At 40.2% G+C, this 17,052-nt stretch overlaps 1 protein-coding gene across 1 annotated transcript in view; it reads right to left on the bottom strand.

Moving 5' to 3' along the window:
- Positions 1-286: 286 nt before the first annotated feature.
- The window catches only part of LOC309860875 (conserved oligomeric Golgi complex subunit 2-like), a gene marked incomplete at its 3' end in the record, with an annotated part of 101,657 nt that continues 84,891 nt past the window's right edge, over positions 287-17,052 (bottom strand). Inside the window, exons 2-5 of the mRNA XM_082723316.1 lie at positions 5,720-5,881; positions 4,491-4,553; positions 2,177-2,257; positions 287-319 (exon numbers count right to left, since the gene is read on the bottom strand). Coding sequence (XP_082579442.1) covers positions 287-319; positions 2,177-2,257; positions 4,491-4,553; positions 5,720-5,776 — 234 coding nt within the window. The 5' untranslated portion in view covers positions 5,777-5,881. The remainder of the gene's footprint in view (positions 320-2,176; positions 2,258-4,490; positions 4,554-5,719; positions 5,882-17,052) is intronic.

Genomic DNA, 17,052 nt, shown 5'->3' with positions numbered 1-17,052 from the left:
ACGTGTTGGAACTGTGGTCTATAACCAACGCGTTAATAGGAACGTGTTATAGATTTCACCATTTCATGCTCTCCACTCTCCTGGAGCTACATTCTAGCCACAAACCAGGATTTTCTTCTTGTTCAGAAATGAATTCTAACTAAGCCGTCCCCGCCTAATTAGATTGGATGTGAAGTATTAATTTATGTGCTACTTAGTTAAAAAAAAATGCTTACCTGCTTGCTTCTAGTGCAGAGGTTTCTTTCGAACTTTGTGAATTTAAGATTTTTTCAATCTTTTCCACTGATCAAATAACTTGTATAAGCCTCAACACACACATCTATAAAAATAAAAATTAAGCAAACAAAAAACGTCACCATCTTTACTCTTAATCATCTTTATTTCCCATGCTAAATGCAGGAAAATATAAGACCAAAAGTTAACTTCAAATATATAGGGCATGCTATATTTTGAATATTTCTATGAAACACAGAATTCTCAAGAATGCAAATCTTAGTTCTAGAATAAGCATACTTCCATATTCTATTGCAAGTTTATAGAGGAAAAAAAAAAAAAAACCCTAGACTTTGCTTTCTCATATTCTATACTCTTATTTCTTTTTTTTCCCATCCTGAATCTTTCTATGGGCATTTCTTTCCTATTTTTTTAAAAAAGATTTGTTTATTTGAGAGAGAGAGAGACTGCATGTGCGCGTGCAGGGGAGGGGCAGAGGGAGAGAGAGAATCTCGAGCAGACATCCTGCTGAGCACAGAGCTCAATGCGGGGCTCAATCTCATGATTCTGAGATCATGACCTGAGCCAAAATCAAGAGTCGGACGTTTAACCAACTGAGCCACCAGGCGCCCCTCCATTTGTTTTCTTATGGCCCTTTATTCATGTTTTAACTTTGGCTTCCGATTGTACTGGCCCTCTCAGTTTACATGTGCATATACCTATATGCCCAAGCACCAAATCATTAAAGACCTTTTACACTACAAATATTATCAAAGAGTTTGAGGGACATTATGAAAACTCTCATCCTTAAAGAACAAAAAAATACAAAGTCATCCATTCAATAAATAATAATAATAATGAACACCCCTGGGAGCTCGATATTCATTCCGACGGGGGGTGGGGGGAGCACGAGAAAATAAAGCAAGAAATACACCCTGCTCTCACAAAGCTTACTGTTTTGTCTGGAAGCGCACGACAAGCATTCTTTGGACAAAAGCTGTGAGGAGATCCAGAGGCGAATTAAACAGAAGCCTGTCCCTCAAACAGGCTTCTCCCCACTGAGATTTTAACAAATATGCTAATAACACACATAGAAAACATTGTACAGAGCAGCAGGCGAGAGTCAGAAGCCCAGACTCCCAATGCCCGCTGTGCCCCTACATCGTTATGATCATGAATGATATCGGGGACACTTGGAACTGGAGATAGCACTAAGGGGCACACTCCTGGGGTGAGCCCTCAGATGTACAGAGCCGTTGCCTGTCTCACACACCTGAAACTAAGCCAACACCACATGCTAACTACTGGGAATTGAAAAAATTAAAGTGAACACCAGAACATAAAGAACACAGGATCAGAAAATAACAGCAAACCTACGGCAGAATCCTGAGTTTGCTTTGGAAAGCCCACTTCTCCCCTAGTCCCTAATATAGGCCTATTTTCTTTACAGGGCCGCTGACAATTTATACAGTCGTTAACTGTCAAGCGCTGCACCGACAACAGTTATCACTGTTTCTTGTTCTGGAAAAAGTGGGTGATCTTGAGATCGTGTGGGTACCTCTGAAATTCTGTCTTCTTATTTCAGGTAGATAACGTGACATAATGCATAAAATGCACATGCGTGAGAGCTTTGAAAAAAAGCTAAATTAAAAAAAAAAAAGAAAATAGCTGAATAGTGCTGACAAGTTCGCGGAGACAAGAGGAGAGGGCTTCAACTGGCATGCAGCATAAGAAATCTACTGGAGGGGGCGCCTGGGTGGCTCAGTGGGTTAAGCCGCTGCCTTCGGCTCAGGTCATGGTCTCAGGGTCCTGGGATCGAGTCCCACATCGGGCTCTCTGCTCAGCGGAGAGCCTGTTTCCCTCTCTCTCTCTCTCTGCCTGCCTCTCCATCTACTTGTGATTTCTCTCTGTCAAATAAATAAATAAAATCTTTAAAAAAAAAAAGAAATCTACTGGAGGGTACCTTTTTCTTCCTTATGTCCTCTTGTTTACACATTCGTTCATCTACTGCCCGAATTCCTTCACTGACTGATGACCTGAGACTCTTTAAAAGAATAATAAAGAAAATGTATTACAGACATTGTTTTGTCACATTATCAATTTCCTACATCTCATTCAATTCCACAGAAATTAATACCTGTGCACCAGTACTATGCAGATATTGACCAAAAAAAAAAAAAAAAAAAAACATGATATACCAGACACAGTTACTGTTGAGGGGACTCATGACCTGGGGGCATAATGACACGAAGGCAGGGTCGCATGGCCAGAAGAAGAATGACATATACAGTGAAAGTTATGGGGATGAGGGGGCTTAGAATGGAGAACAGATAATATGAAGCAAAGTACAGGAGAGTCTGGAAATGCGACGGGGCTCGAATTGGACTCTGAAAGCCATGTGTACACAGCTGCCGAGGTGGGGAGGGGATGGGGAGCAGATGTAAGTGCACACACACTCAGGGGCAGGGTCAGACAGGCACACAGCCATGTGCACTGCAGGCTTCCTTCTGGAGAGAAGCAGAAATAGGAATGGAGGGCCAACTTCACTAAGATGAATTCTTTAGATTCTGCATATTTTGGAGAACGAAAGAATGTCAAAGCACTGATGCATGATGATGAAATGTGGGTATGGAAATACCAGGAATCAAGAATGAAGAACAGAAGACCAGAAAAAGGCAGAGCACAGAGGTAGAGAAACATGTCCAGAAGCTAATGAATAAAGAGATAATTAGGAATTAGGGCCAAAACAAAGGTTAACAGAAACAACTAGAATGAAGTAGGCATATCACAAAAATTCCACAGGAAGGTGAATTAATTCACTCCATCAACATTATGAAACACCTCCTGGACGTCAGTATTGTGGCAGCCTACAGGGATGCAATGAAGACAGATATAGTCGTATCCCTCAGTGGTCTGAGAATCTCACAGAACAGCTTCAGAGTTGGGACCAGAAAGGCAGGTCAGGCCTGTGGCTGAGCAGGACCAAAGTGGCCATAAAAACAGGCCATGGAAAAGGGAGGGGATACGTTGATGGCAGGGGGTGAGGTGGGACAGGAGCCTGTGTGAGTAGAGCAAATCTGCCTCCAGGGAGGGGGTTCGAGAGAAGAGTGGGAGGCCAAAGGAAGGTTAGGCTTGGGAACCAACACCACTATGAGGCCCCGGGAGGAAGAGGCACACCAAGGAGGCAGTGGGAGAGCCCCACAGCGGCTGGTGTGGAATCCAACAGCGGACCATGAAAATCCCTTCCATTCCAAGGAAAAGTATCTTTAACAAGATTTTGTAAAATTCAAATGAGACATAAACCATGGAAAGTATTGGCAACCTCAAGGCACAACTCAAGATTTTTACCTGTTTCACAAACTCTTTCCTGCCTGCCCCTCCCCTAGGCTTCTCAGCACTGAAATTTCCATCACTCTGCATTTTTCTTGGTTCTAATCATGTACTGTGTCTTCCCTTAAATTATGTTCTCCTTATATTCTCTCTAGGATGCAGGCACTGTCTTAGGGGAGGGACGTAAGAGGCCACTCAAGCTAGAGGAGACACACAAGGAAGGATGGTGTCGTTTATGACAAGTTTACGACAGGGCATCAGAATGGACAGAGGCCGTAAGTCAGGGCACCAGACACAGACGGGGGGGGGGGGCGGGAGGGGAGACAGGGCAGCACAGTTTTCTGTAAGAAGTGATGCCACAACTGCCCCTCCACTGTTCACCCAGGTGGAGTTCCTATTCCCAATGGCTTAGAGGTGGGGAGTCCCGTTTTCACAACAGAGATTTTTCTGAGAGAACATGCAAATGTAACATTTATTAAGTATTACATTTTATTTATATTATCCTTCAGTTCCATTAGGGATTACACAGTTTTTGTAGATCAGCCCAGGAACCTAACCACACGTAGATTACGTGGGGTGGGGGGGGGGGATATTTACAAGATTACAAACTGTTAAAATACAAGTCATTCGTAAGTTAGAAACCACTTACATATGACCAAAGTGGCATTAATAAGTTGAATTTGGAAATATGCTTCCTCTCCCCTGACATTTTAAGGTTGTCTACTCTGAGAATATGTATTCTTCAAATCGAACATGTTTTTTTAGGTTTTTAGCATATGCAAAAACAAAATCATTTACAACTCTTCTGAAGGTGAATATTATAATCATGAACCATTAAAATACAACCACCAGTACCACCAAACTAACAGATGAAAAGAATTCTTAGAGAAAAGCCGATGAGGACAACAGGCGTCACATCAGACTGTTTTCATTAATTGGAGACTTACCAGAACTTCTCGTAACTGTCCCAAAGGCACAGAAAGTTGATTGAGGGCTTTGTCCATGCCAACCTAAAGGCAAAACCAGGTTGGCACAAACACATCACGATAAGGAGTAATAGTGACGTATCTATTTAACAATCAAAGCAGTACCAGATTTAAGTTATTTTTTTGGCACAACCGTATTTTGCTACATAACTAGCTAAACAACAGAAGTGTTATTTGGCCATTAATGTTGTTCATAGAATATGAAAAAAATCTGTTGAAATACATGAAACTATAAAAATAAGGGAAGTCAGGAGAAACGAAAGTTTCCTTAAGAACAATTTGCCTTTAGATGACATTTTAAATGAATGTGAAAAATTTTCACAGAAGGTGAACAGTTCTCTGTCTGTAATTGATGATACTCAGCCAGCTGATGTGAAAGTCTGACGGGCTACGTCTCTCTTAAACATTATTATAAGCCTTGAGAAAAATAGAAATTAAACAAAAGTAAAATTTTCTAGGTTTTTAATCCTATTGGGATATTTATCTTAGTGGTATATTTCCCAAAAGCAAATGTGCATCATTAATTTTAATGCTTCTTGAAATTCCCATGGAGCTGCAACTTTCTGTGCTTCTCTGGACAAACAGATTTAAAACAAAATGAAGCATCAACAAGGAGACTTTTCTGCCAAGTAACAAAATTCAACATTTCTAAACGGCTTTTACAAACAATTGATAAGCTCACTGCAAATCATTCTTATATTTTTATAAAACCAAACTTTTTAAATATCAATATTGGCCAATGTTCCCTCAACCTAGCTCTGGCTAACAGATATACCTGGGAGTAAATTAAACATTGTAAGAGTGGTGGACATTTGCTCCTACAAATTAGTCTAAATCAAGGAAGACTTCAGGGTAATCACTTAGCAACTAATAAAACAACCTCTTGGGTATTATTATCCTTTACTTTTCACTGTTGACTAATGAATTTGAAACATAATCAAACTAGAGCAACCTTAAATGAATAAAAACTAAAACAAAAAAATGTATTCCAAAAAGTTTAGTTCTTTTATTAATGAAATTGGTAATTTCTTCAAGTTTCTGGTGGGGTTGGTGGGGTAATCAACTGAAAGGTTTCTAAAAACTCTGCCCTTTTAATAAATATGAAGGAGAGACAAAGTGTGTGTGTGTGTGTGTGTGTGTGTGTGTGTGTGTGTGTGTGTGTGTGTAGGACTTGTGAATTTCAGGTTTACCAAGTTTGTGGAAAGGTTGACAAAATCTGCATAATCCTTGTTGATGATCTCGACCATGGCTATTTTAAGAAGTTTATAGTAGAGTTCCAAATCTCCTCTTAGTTCCTCCAGCTGGACACGCTTCCTACAGTCAGACACAAAGTGATCGACGTCGAAATCTTCCTGAAAATCAAACCAGAAAGAAAAAATGATTGCACTGATACCACATTTTACATAGAAAAATAAGATCAGAGAAAGAATAAGAGGCTGTATTACTGCAGGGGAACACACACAGGACATCAGGGGGTCTGCTCACTTCCTAAGATTATGGGAAAGGGGGCCCCTCACCAAGACCATTCTCTCCTGTTGCCTAACTCTACAGGCATTTTATTTCTTTTAATTATACATTTCAAAGAGGCTCTTCTCAAAATAGAAACAGCTTTTTCTTCTTAATTTTAACACAGCGATTCGCATCCTTCCAGACTTTGTTTTGGTCTCTTTATTTTTTTTTTTTAAGATTTTATTTATTTGAGAGAGAGAGACAGAGAGAACAAGTGGGAGGAGGGGCAGAGGGAGAAGCCGGCTCTCTGCTGAGCTGGGAGCCTGATGCCAGGGTTCATTCCAAGACCCTGAAATCAAGATCTCAACCGAAGGCAGACGCTTAACTGACTGAGCCACCCAGGTGCCATAGTCTTTCTCTTTAAAATATAAATTACTTTTGGGGTGCCTGGCTGGTTCAGTGGTTATGGGTTCAAGCCCACATTGGGCTTTCTGCTCAGCAGGGAGCCTGCTTCCCTGTCTCTCTCTCTGCCTGCCTCTCTGCCTAATTGTGATCTCTGTCTAACAAATAAATAATTTAAAAAAAATAAAATATCAATTACTTTTTAAAGAAACTGACATATAATGGACACATGTTAGTTTCAGGCATACAACATAAAAATTCCATATTTTTATCTGTTGTGAAATGATCACCCTAAGACTAGTTAACATCCATCACCAAACATACACATTTTTTTCTTGTGCTAAGAACTATTAAGCTTTAGCAACTTTAAATATATAATAATATATGGCACCTGGGTAGCTCAGTGAGTTAAGGCCTCTGCCTTCGGCTCAGGTCATGATTCCAGGGACCTTGGATCGAGCCCCACATCAGGTCTCTCCTCAGCAGGGAGCCTGTTTCCTCCTCTCTCTCTGCCTGCCTCTCTTCCTACTTGTGATCTCTGTCAAATAAATAAATAAAATCTTAATATATATATATATATATATATATATATATATATATATATATATAATATACTATGCAGCCATCAAAAGAAATGAAATCTTGCCATGTGCAATGACGTGGATGGAACTAGAGGGTATGCTGAGTGAAATAATCAGAGAAAGACAATTATCATACAATCTCCCTGATATGAGGAATTTGAGAGGCAAAGTGGGGGGTGTGGGGGTAGGGAAGGAAAAATGAAACAATATTGGATTCGGAGGGGGCACCTGGGTGGCTCAGTGGGTTAAAGCCTCTGCCTTCGGCTCAGGTCATGATCACAGGGTCCTGGAATCGAGGCCACATCGGGCTCTCTGCTCAACGGGGATCCTGCTTCCTCCTCTCTCTCTGCCTACCTCTCTGCCTACTTGTGATTTCTGTCTGTCCAATAAATAAATTAAATCTTAAAAAAAAATATTGGATTGGGAGGGAGACAAACCATAAGAGACTCTTAATCTCACAAAACAAACTGAGGGTTGCTGGGGGGAGGGGTGCAGGGAGAGGGTCGTGGGGTTGTGGACATTGGGGAAGGTATGTACTACGGTGAGTGCTGGGAAGTGTGTAAGCCTGACAATTCACAGACCTGTAACCCTGGGGCTAATAATACATATTTCTAATAAAAAATAATAAAATTAATATACAATAATACACAGTATTATTTACTACAGTCACTATGATGTACATTACATCCCCAAGGCTTATCTTATTAACTGGAAGTTTATACCACTGGACCCCTTCATCTTTTTCCTCTACAACCTCGCCTCTGGCAACCACCAATCTGTTCTCTATGACTTCATTTTGTTTTGTTTTTTAGATTCCACATGTGAGGGAGATCATACAGTATTTCTCTTTCTCTGTCTGACTTATTTCACTCAGCACAATATCCTCAAGGTCCATCCATGTTGTTGCAAATGGCAAGACTTCCTTCTTTTTATGGTTAATATTCCATCGTATACACACACATTGTCTTTATCCATTCACCCCATTGGTGGACACTTTAGTTATTTCCAAGTCTTGGTTGTTGTAAATACTGTGATACTCACTACCGTGAGTGTGAGTCTTGCTAGCCGCCAGAGCCAGGTGATCTAGAGGTATACCTGGGTAGCAACTGCAAACCTCGGGGCATCATACGAGCATTCAAGCTCCTTTCCAGGAGATACCAGAAAGCAGAAGTGAGGTAGAGGGACAGCGCAAAGATGGTACCCATCAGCTCCATCTTTGGAGAATACCTTACTAGGCTCCCAGATCCACGTTAAATTAGATGCCTGCCCCTCAGGGCTTTAAGATAAGCAAATGAGCCTCTTTCACAGAAATCTGATCCCATTTCAGTCTGCTGCTTCTGTGCTGAGTTCCAGGGTGGGTCAGTCTACTCGCGGGACTGCTTTAAGAACTGTTTCTCAGTTTGCTATAGCCTTGTGGGTCTCATGGGTGCAAGCTCTGATGGCTTTCAAAGCTGGATGTTTTGGGGTCTTGTCTCTTAGATGTACGTCTTGGAAGTTGGGGTGCCAGAAGTGGGGCTCAAACCCTTTGCTCCTCAGGGAGAAGCCTGGGGTTTTGAGTACCCTCCCAATCCCAGGTCGCTGTACCAGGGGTGGGGTTTATGGCAAGACTGATTCTTACTTCAACATAGGTTTTTTTTCCTTACTCACCTAATGTGTAGGAGTCACTCAGCTAGTTGTAGGGTTTTTTCCACAGGAAATTTTTCCATATGGAGCTATAGATTCAGTGTGTATTTCATAGAAGAGATGAGTTCAAGATCCTCTTATGCCACCATCTTGAATGGAAACCCCAGACCTTCTCTATGTATGTGTGTACACACACATATGTGTACACACACACACACACACACACACACACACACACACACAAATATTCATGATCTTCTAAACTATTTCCCATCTAGGGGCACCTGGGTGGCTCAGTGGGTTAAGCCTCTGCCTTCGGCTCAGGTCATATCTCAGGGTCCTGAGATCAAGCCTCACATCAGGCTCTCTGCTCAGCCGGGAGCCTACTTTCCCCCCTCTCGCTGCCTGTCTCTCTGCCTCCTTGTGACCTCTCTCTCTCTCTGTCAAATAAATAAATAAAATCATAAAAAAGAATAAAAAAATAAAAAATAAAAACCCATTCTATTAAAAAAAATTTCCCATCTAAAAATATAACTTGAATGTCTTTACATAAAACACATACATTTCTATTAATATTTTATGTGCATGCTGAGTGTCCCATTGAACAGATGTTCCAAATCTTTCATAACCTATTTCCAAGTATTGGTCTCACAGGATTAGCTATCCTGTGTTTCCCCTTTACAATACTGTGATACCCTGGTAGGCTTATATGCTTAGAGGCAATAAATTACTATCTAATTCCCCTGTGACTCTGCTACTCCATGACCTGTTTAGTCAGCAAGAATCAAATGTGATGATTCCCAAACTAGTTAAGGACACCTACACTTACTTTTCATTAAACACTATTTAAACCAACAAAATATGACTGCAAAAAAAATCATTGTTCTTTTGAAAACTAACACAGCTACTTTGGAAAGATTTGATACAAAGAAATCAATAAGAAAATTTTTGCTAAGTTAGGTATGGGTGAGATGACCAAGTACCAGGCAGGGAGGTAGTGATCACAGGATTCTCACTCAATTCAGTTAAAGAAACTGAAACTGAATGCAAAAAAAGACAACATAGAAGGCTTTTTTTTAAAGATTCTTTTTATTTATTTGAGACACAGACAGACAGTATGAGCAGGGAAAGGGGCAATGGAAGGAGATTCCCTGCTGAACAGGGAGCCCAATGTGGGACTCCATCCCAGGACCCCGAGGTCATGACCTGAACCGAAGGTAGTTGCCTAACCTATTGAGCGACCCAAGTGCTGTGATAACTCAGAAATATAATCTGCAGGCCAGTTTCCAGAGAAAAGACCTGGCACTGTTTCAATGGAGAATAAATGTACATATTGTTTTCCAAATAAAATGCTAAAAACTGTATGTACCATTCCCTAAGAGTACTTGTTTAAACTGACTTTTTTAGTTAATCAACCAAAGACTGACCGTGCTAGTGTCAGAGAGAAGGACTTCATTTAAAACCGTAATTTCACAGTCATCTACAGAAAGCCACCTGCTCCTTACACTGGTGACCAAATTAGCCTGGACCTTTCTCTCCGGAGACAATTTCAGACCTTACATCATAGTTATGTAGTACATCACGGGAGGGGGTCTCGGTTCATAATCCTGGCCATCCTACTCATCAACTGTATACCTTTAGGTCCATCACTTTCCCTGCCTCAGTTACACATTGTTGAAGTTCTTGAACTTCATGATGGCATTCTAAATTGTATAACTGGGGAGCCTATGTGGTTAAGCATCTGCCTTTGGCTCAGGTCATGATCCCAGTCTCTTGGGTTTGAGTTCCACATCAGGTGCTCTGCTGAGCAAGGAGCCTGCTTCTCCCTCTGTCCCTTCCTCCTGCTCCTGCACTCTCTCACTCTCAAATAAAATCTTAAATAAATAAATAAATAAGTAAATCATATAACTTAGCCTCAATGAACAAATGCTATTAGGTAATATTAGTACTCAACTTGCCATTTATGCATTTGTTCTCAGATAAACAAAAGTTGCATAACACATGACTAAATAACTCGGAACATCTGTGAATACTGGGTTAGGCAGCGTTTGCTGTGAAAAGCAAACCCAAACTCACAGTGCCATAATAGAGACCCATTTCACTTAACCAAGAATGGTTTTACTACTTTAGGAATGGTTTTACTTTATAGTGTAGATTCCCCAAGTATTCAAAAAGAAAGTATTTACAACCCATATATTTATGGTCAACTGATTTTTCACAAGAATGCCAAGACCATTTAATGGGGGGCGGGGGGGAAACAGTTTTTTCGAGTGCCTACTACTGGGACAAGTGAATATCTACATGCAAAAGAATGAACTTGGAACAGCAACGTCACACATACACAAAAATATAACTCAAAATGGATCAAAGATTTAAATGTAAGAGTCAAAACTGTAACACTCAGAGAAAACAGGTGAAAATCTGTATGACTTTGGATCGGGAAAAGCTTTCTTAGACATGATACACAAAGCAATAAGAAATATTAGATAAGCTGAACTTGATAAAAATAAAAACTTTCGTGTGTCAAAGGACACTACGGAGAACGTGAAAAGACAACCCACAGAATGGGAGAGAGTATCTGCAAATCATTTGTCTGACAAGGATCTAATAACCAGTATATGCAAATATACTCTTAGAACTCAACAACAAAAAGACAAATAACCTAATTTAAAAACAAGCCAAAGACTTTTGAATAGACATTTCTCCAAAGATGATACACAGACGGTCAAGAGCACATGTCGGGATGTTCGACATTCTTAGTCATTGGGGAAATGCGAATCAAAAGCACATGCAGATGCCACGTCACACCCACTAGGACAACTATGGTAAAATAAGAAAAAGAAAAAGAAAAAAAAGAAGAAGAAAAGTGCTGGCAAGAAGGCGGAGAAGCTGGAACCCTCCTGTATTGTCGGTGAGAATGTAAAACAGTGTGGCTAAGGCAGCAAACAGCTCGGTAGCTCCTCAAGAAGTTACACACGTACAATTACCCAGCAGTTCTACGTCTAGGGGTATGACACCGACAGAACTGACAACAGATGTTCCTGCCACAACCTGTACATGAATGTGTACAGCAGCGCTGCTCGTAACAGCCAAAAGAGTATATACCCAACGTCCATCAACTGATGAATGGATACATAAAATGTGGAAGAGCCTCTTTCACAACCATAAAAAGGAATAAACTGTTACATGCTACAACACGAGTGAAGTCTGAAAACATTCTACTCTCAGGTTAAAGGAAGCCAGACACAAAAGGTCACGTGTTATACAATTCCACTGATATGAGATGTTCCAGAAAAGGCAAATCCATAAAAACAGAAAGTAGATTCATGATTGCCAGGGAATAAGGGGAGGGGAGAATTGGAAGTAAGAGGTTTATTTTTCGGGTGATGGAAGCATTCTGGAATTAGACAGAAGTGACGTATGTACCATATACACAGTAAATATACTAAAAACCAGAGAAGAGTACACTTTAAAATGGCAACTATTATGCTTTGTGAATTATATTTTGATGAAAAATGAAACAACTTAAATATCAACAAGCTAAATGCTAGGATACATTAAAAAAATCCAAAGTAACACTAATCACAGGAACAATGGCGTAGCTACATGAATTTCAGACAAAGCAGATTTCAGAGAAGGAAAATTATCAGGCATAAAGAGCAGCATTACATAATGATAAAGAAATCGACTGACCAAGAAGACACAATTATCCTTAAGGTATGTGTGCCTGATCAACACAGGTGAGACACAACCTAACAGATCTGCAGGGAGAAATAAACAAAATGTGTGTGTGTGTGTGTGTGTGTGTGTGTGTGTGTGTGTGTGTGTGTGTACACATATGTGTGTGTACACACATACATAGAGAAGGTCTGGGGTTTCCATTCAAGATGGTGGCATAAGAGGATCTTGAACTCATCTCTTCTATGAAATACACACTGAATCTATAGCTCCATATGGAAAAATTTCCTGTGGAAAAAACCCTACAACTAGCTGAGTGACTCCTACACATTAGGTGAGTAAGGAAAAAAAACCTATGTTGAAGTAAGAATCAGTCTTGCCATAAACCCCACCCCTGGTACAGCGACCTGGGATTGGGAGGGTACTCAAAACCCCAGGCTTCTCCCTGAGGAGCAAAGGGTTTGAGCCCCACTTCTGGCACCCCAACTTCCAAGACGTACATCTAAGAGACAAGACCCCAAAACATCCAGCTTTGAAAGCCATCAGAGCTTGCACCCATGAGACCCACAAGGCTATAGCAAACTGAGAAACAGTTCTTAAAGCAGTCCCGCGAGTAGACTGACCCACCCTGGAACTCAGCACAGAAGCAGCAGACTGAAATGGGATCAGATTTCTGTGAAAGAGGCTCATTTGCTTATCTTAAAGCCCTGAGGGGCAGGCATCTAATTTAACGTGGATCTGGGAGCCTAGTAAGGTATTCTCCAAAGATGGAGCTGATGGGTACCATCTTTGCGCTGTCCCTCTACCTCACTTCTGCTTTCTGGTATCTCCTGGAAAGGAGCTTGAATGCTCGTATGATGCCCCGAGGTTTGCAGTTGCTACCCAGGTATACCTCTAGATCACCTGGCTCTGGCGGCTAGCAAGACTCACACTCACGGTAGTGAGTATCACAGTATTTACAACAACCAAGACTTGGAAATAACTAAAGTGTCCACCAATGGGGTGAATGGATAAAGACAATGTGTGTGTATACGATGGAATATTAACCATAAAAAGAAGGAAGTCTTGCCATTTGCAACAACATGGATGGACCTTGAGGATATTGTGCTGAGTGAAATAAGTCAGACAGAGAAAGAGAAATACTGTATGATCTCCCTCACATGTGGAATCTAAAAAACAAAACAAAATGAAGTCATAGAGAACAGATTGGTGGTTGCCAGAGGCGAGGTTGTAGAGGAAAAAGATGAAGGGGTCCAGTGGTATAAACTTCCAGTTAATAAGATAAGCCTTGGGGATGTAATGTACATCATAGTGACTGTAGTAAATAATACTGTGTATTATTGTATATTAATTTTATTATTTTTTATTAGAAATATGTATTATTAGCCCCAGGGTTACAGGTCTGTGAATTGTCAGGCTTACACACTTCCCAGCACTCACCGTAGTACATACCTTCCCCAATGTCCACAACCCCACGACCCTCTCCCTGCACCCCTCCCCCCAGCAACCCTCAGTTTGTTTTGTGAGATTAAGAGTCTCTTATGGTTTGTCTCCCTCCCAATCCAATATTTTTTTTAAGATTTAATTTATTTATTGGACAGACAGAAATCACAAGTAGGCAGAGAGGTAGGCAGAGAGAGAGGAGGAAGCAGGATCCCCGTTGAGCAGAGAGCCCGATGTGGCCTCGATTCCAGGACCCTGTGATCATGACCTGAGCCGAAGGCAGAGGCTTTAACCCACTGAGCCACCCAGGTGCCCCCCTCCGAATCCAATATTGTTTCATTTTTCCTTCCCTACCCCCACACCCCCCACGTTGCCTCTCAAATTCCTCATATCAGGGAGATTGTATGATAATTGTCTTTCTCTGATTATTTCACTCAGCATACCCTCTAGTTCCATCCACGTCATTGCACATGGCAAGATTTCATTTCTTTTGATGGCTGCATAGTATATTATATATATATATATATATATATATATTAAGATTTTATTTATTTATTTGACAGAGATCACAAGTAGGAAGAGAGGCAGGCAGAGAGAGAGGAGGAAACAGGCTCCCTGCTGAGGAGAGACCTGATGTGGGGCTCGATCCAAGGTCCCTGGAATCATGACCTGAGCCGAAGGCAGAGGCCTTAACTCACTGAGCTACCCAGGTGCCATATATTATTATATATTTAAAGTTGCTAAAGCTTAATAGTTCTTAGCACAAGAAAAAAATGTGTATGTTTGGTGATGGATGTTAACTAGTCTTAGGGTGATCATTTCACAACAGATAAAAATATGGAATTTTTATGTTGTACGCCTGAAACTAACATGTGTCCATTATATGTCAGTTTCTTTAAAAAGTAATTGATATTTTATTTTTTTAAATTATTTATTTGTTAGACAGAGATCACAATTAGGCAGAGAGGCAGGCAGAGAGAGAGACAGGGAAGCAGGCTCCCTGCTGAGCAGAAAGCCCAATGTGGGCTTGAACCCATAACCACTGAACCAGCCAGGCACCCCAAAAGTAATTTATATTTTAAAGAGAAAGACTATGGCACCTGGGTGGCTCAGTCAGTTAAGCGTCTGCCTTCGGTTGAGATCTTGATTTCAGGGTCTTGGAATGAACCCTGGCATCAGGCTCCCAGCTCAGCAGAGAGCCGGCTTCTCCCTCTGCCCCTCCTCCCACTTGTTCTCTCTGTCTCTCTCTCTCAAATAAATAAAATCTTAAAAAAAAAAAATAAAGAGACCAAAACAAAGTCTGGAAGGATGCGAATCGCTGTGTTAAAATTAAGAAGAAAAAGCTGTTTCTATTTTGAGAAGAGCCTCTTTGAAATGTATAATTAAAAGAAATAAAATGCCTGTAGAGTTAGGCAACAGGAGAGAATGGTCTTGGTGAGGGGGCCCCCTTTCCCATAATCTTAGGAAGTGAGCAGACCCCCTGATGTCCTGTGTGTGTTCCCCTGCAGTAATACAGCCTCTTATTCTTTCTCTGATCTTATTTTTCTATGTAAAATGTGGTATCAGTGCAATCATTTTTTCTTTCTGGTTTGATTTTCAGGAAGATTTCGACGTCGATCACTTTGTGTCTGACTGTAGGAAGCGTGTCCAGCTGGAGGAACTAAGAGGAGATTTGGAACTCTACTATAAACTTCTTAAAATAGCCATGGTCGAGATCATCAACAAGGATTATGCAGATTTTGTCAACCTTTCCACAAACTTGGTAAACCTGAAATTCACAAGTCCTACACACACACACACACACACACACACACACACACACACACACACACTTTGTCTCTCCTTCATATTTATTAAAAGGGCAGAGTTTTTAGAAACCTTTCAGTTGATTACCCCACCAACCCCACCAGAAACTTGAAGAAATTACCAATTTCATTAATAAAAGAACTAAACTTTTTGGAATACATTTTTTTGTTTTAGTTTTTATTCATTTAAGGTTGCTCTAGTTTGATTATGTTTCAAATTCATTAGTCAACAGTGAAAAGTAAAGGATAATAATACCCAAGAGGTTGTTTTATTAGTTGCTAAGTGATTACCCTGAAGTCTTCCTTGATTTAGACTAATTTGTAGGAGCAAATGTCCACCACTCTTACAATGTTTAATTTACTCCCAGGTATATCTGTTAGCCAGAGCTAGGTTGAGGGAACATTGGCCAATATTGATATTTAAAAAGTTTGGTTTTATAAAAATATAAGAATGATTTGCAGTGAGCTTATCAATTGTTTGTAAAAGCCGTTTAGAAATGTTGAATTTTGTTACTTGGCAGAAAAGTCTCCTTGTTGATGCTTCATTTTGTTTTAAATCTGTTTGTCCAGAGAAGCACAGAAAGTTGCAGCTCCATGGGAATTTCAAGAAGCATTAAAATTAATGATGCACATTTGCTTTTGGGAAATATACCACTAAGATAAATATCCCAATAGGATTAAAAACCTAGAAAATTTTACTTTTGTTTAATTTCTATTTTTCTCAAGGCTTATAATAATGTTTAAGAGAGACGTAGCCCGTCAGACTTTCACATCAGCTGGCTGAGTATCATCAATTACAGACAGAGAACTGTTCACCTTCTGTGAAAATTTTTCACATTCATTTAAAATGTCATCTAAAGGCAAATTGTTCTTAAGGAAACTTTCGTTTCTCCTGACTTCCCTTATTTTTATAGTTTCATGTATTTCAACAGATAACACTTCTGTTGTTTAGCTAGTTATGTAGCAAAATACGGTTGTGCCAAAAAAATAACTTAAATCTGGTACTGCTTTGATTGTTAAATAGATACGTCACTATTACTCCTTATCGTGATGTGTTTGTGCCAACCTGGTTTTGCCTTTAGGTTGGCATGGACAAAGCCCTCAATCAACTTTCTGATCAACTTCTGTGCCTTTGGGACAGTTACGAGAAGTTCTGGTAAGTCTCCAATTAATGAAAACAGTCTGCTGTGACGCCTGTTGTCCTCGTCGGCTTTTCTCTAAGAATTCTTTTCATCTGTTAGTTTGGTGGTACTGGTGGTTGTATTTTAATGGTTCATGATTATAATATTCACCTTCAGAAGAGTTGTAAATGATTTTGTTTTTGCATATGCTAAAAACCTAAAAAAACATGTTCGATTTGAAGAATACATATTCTCAGAGTAGACAACCTTAAAATGTCAGGGGAGAGGAAGCATATTTCCAAATTCAACTTATTAATGCCACTTTGGTCATATGTAAGTGGTTTCTAACTTACGAATGACTTGTATTTTAACAGTTTGTAATCTTGTAAATATCCCCCCCCCACCCCACGTAATCTACGTG

This window comes from Mustela nivalis (assembly GCF_964662115.1).
Source record: "Mustela nivalis genome assembly, chromosome: 3".
Lineage (NCBI taxonomy): Eukaryota > Metazoa > Chordata > Mammalia > Carnivora > Mustelidae > Mustela > Mustela nivalis.
The sequence above is the reverse complement of the archived record's forward strand: the minus strand, read 5'-3'. Positions and strand labels throughout refer to the sequence as shown.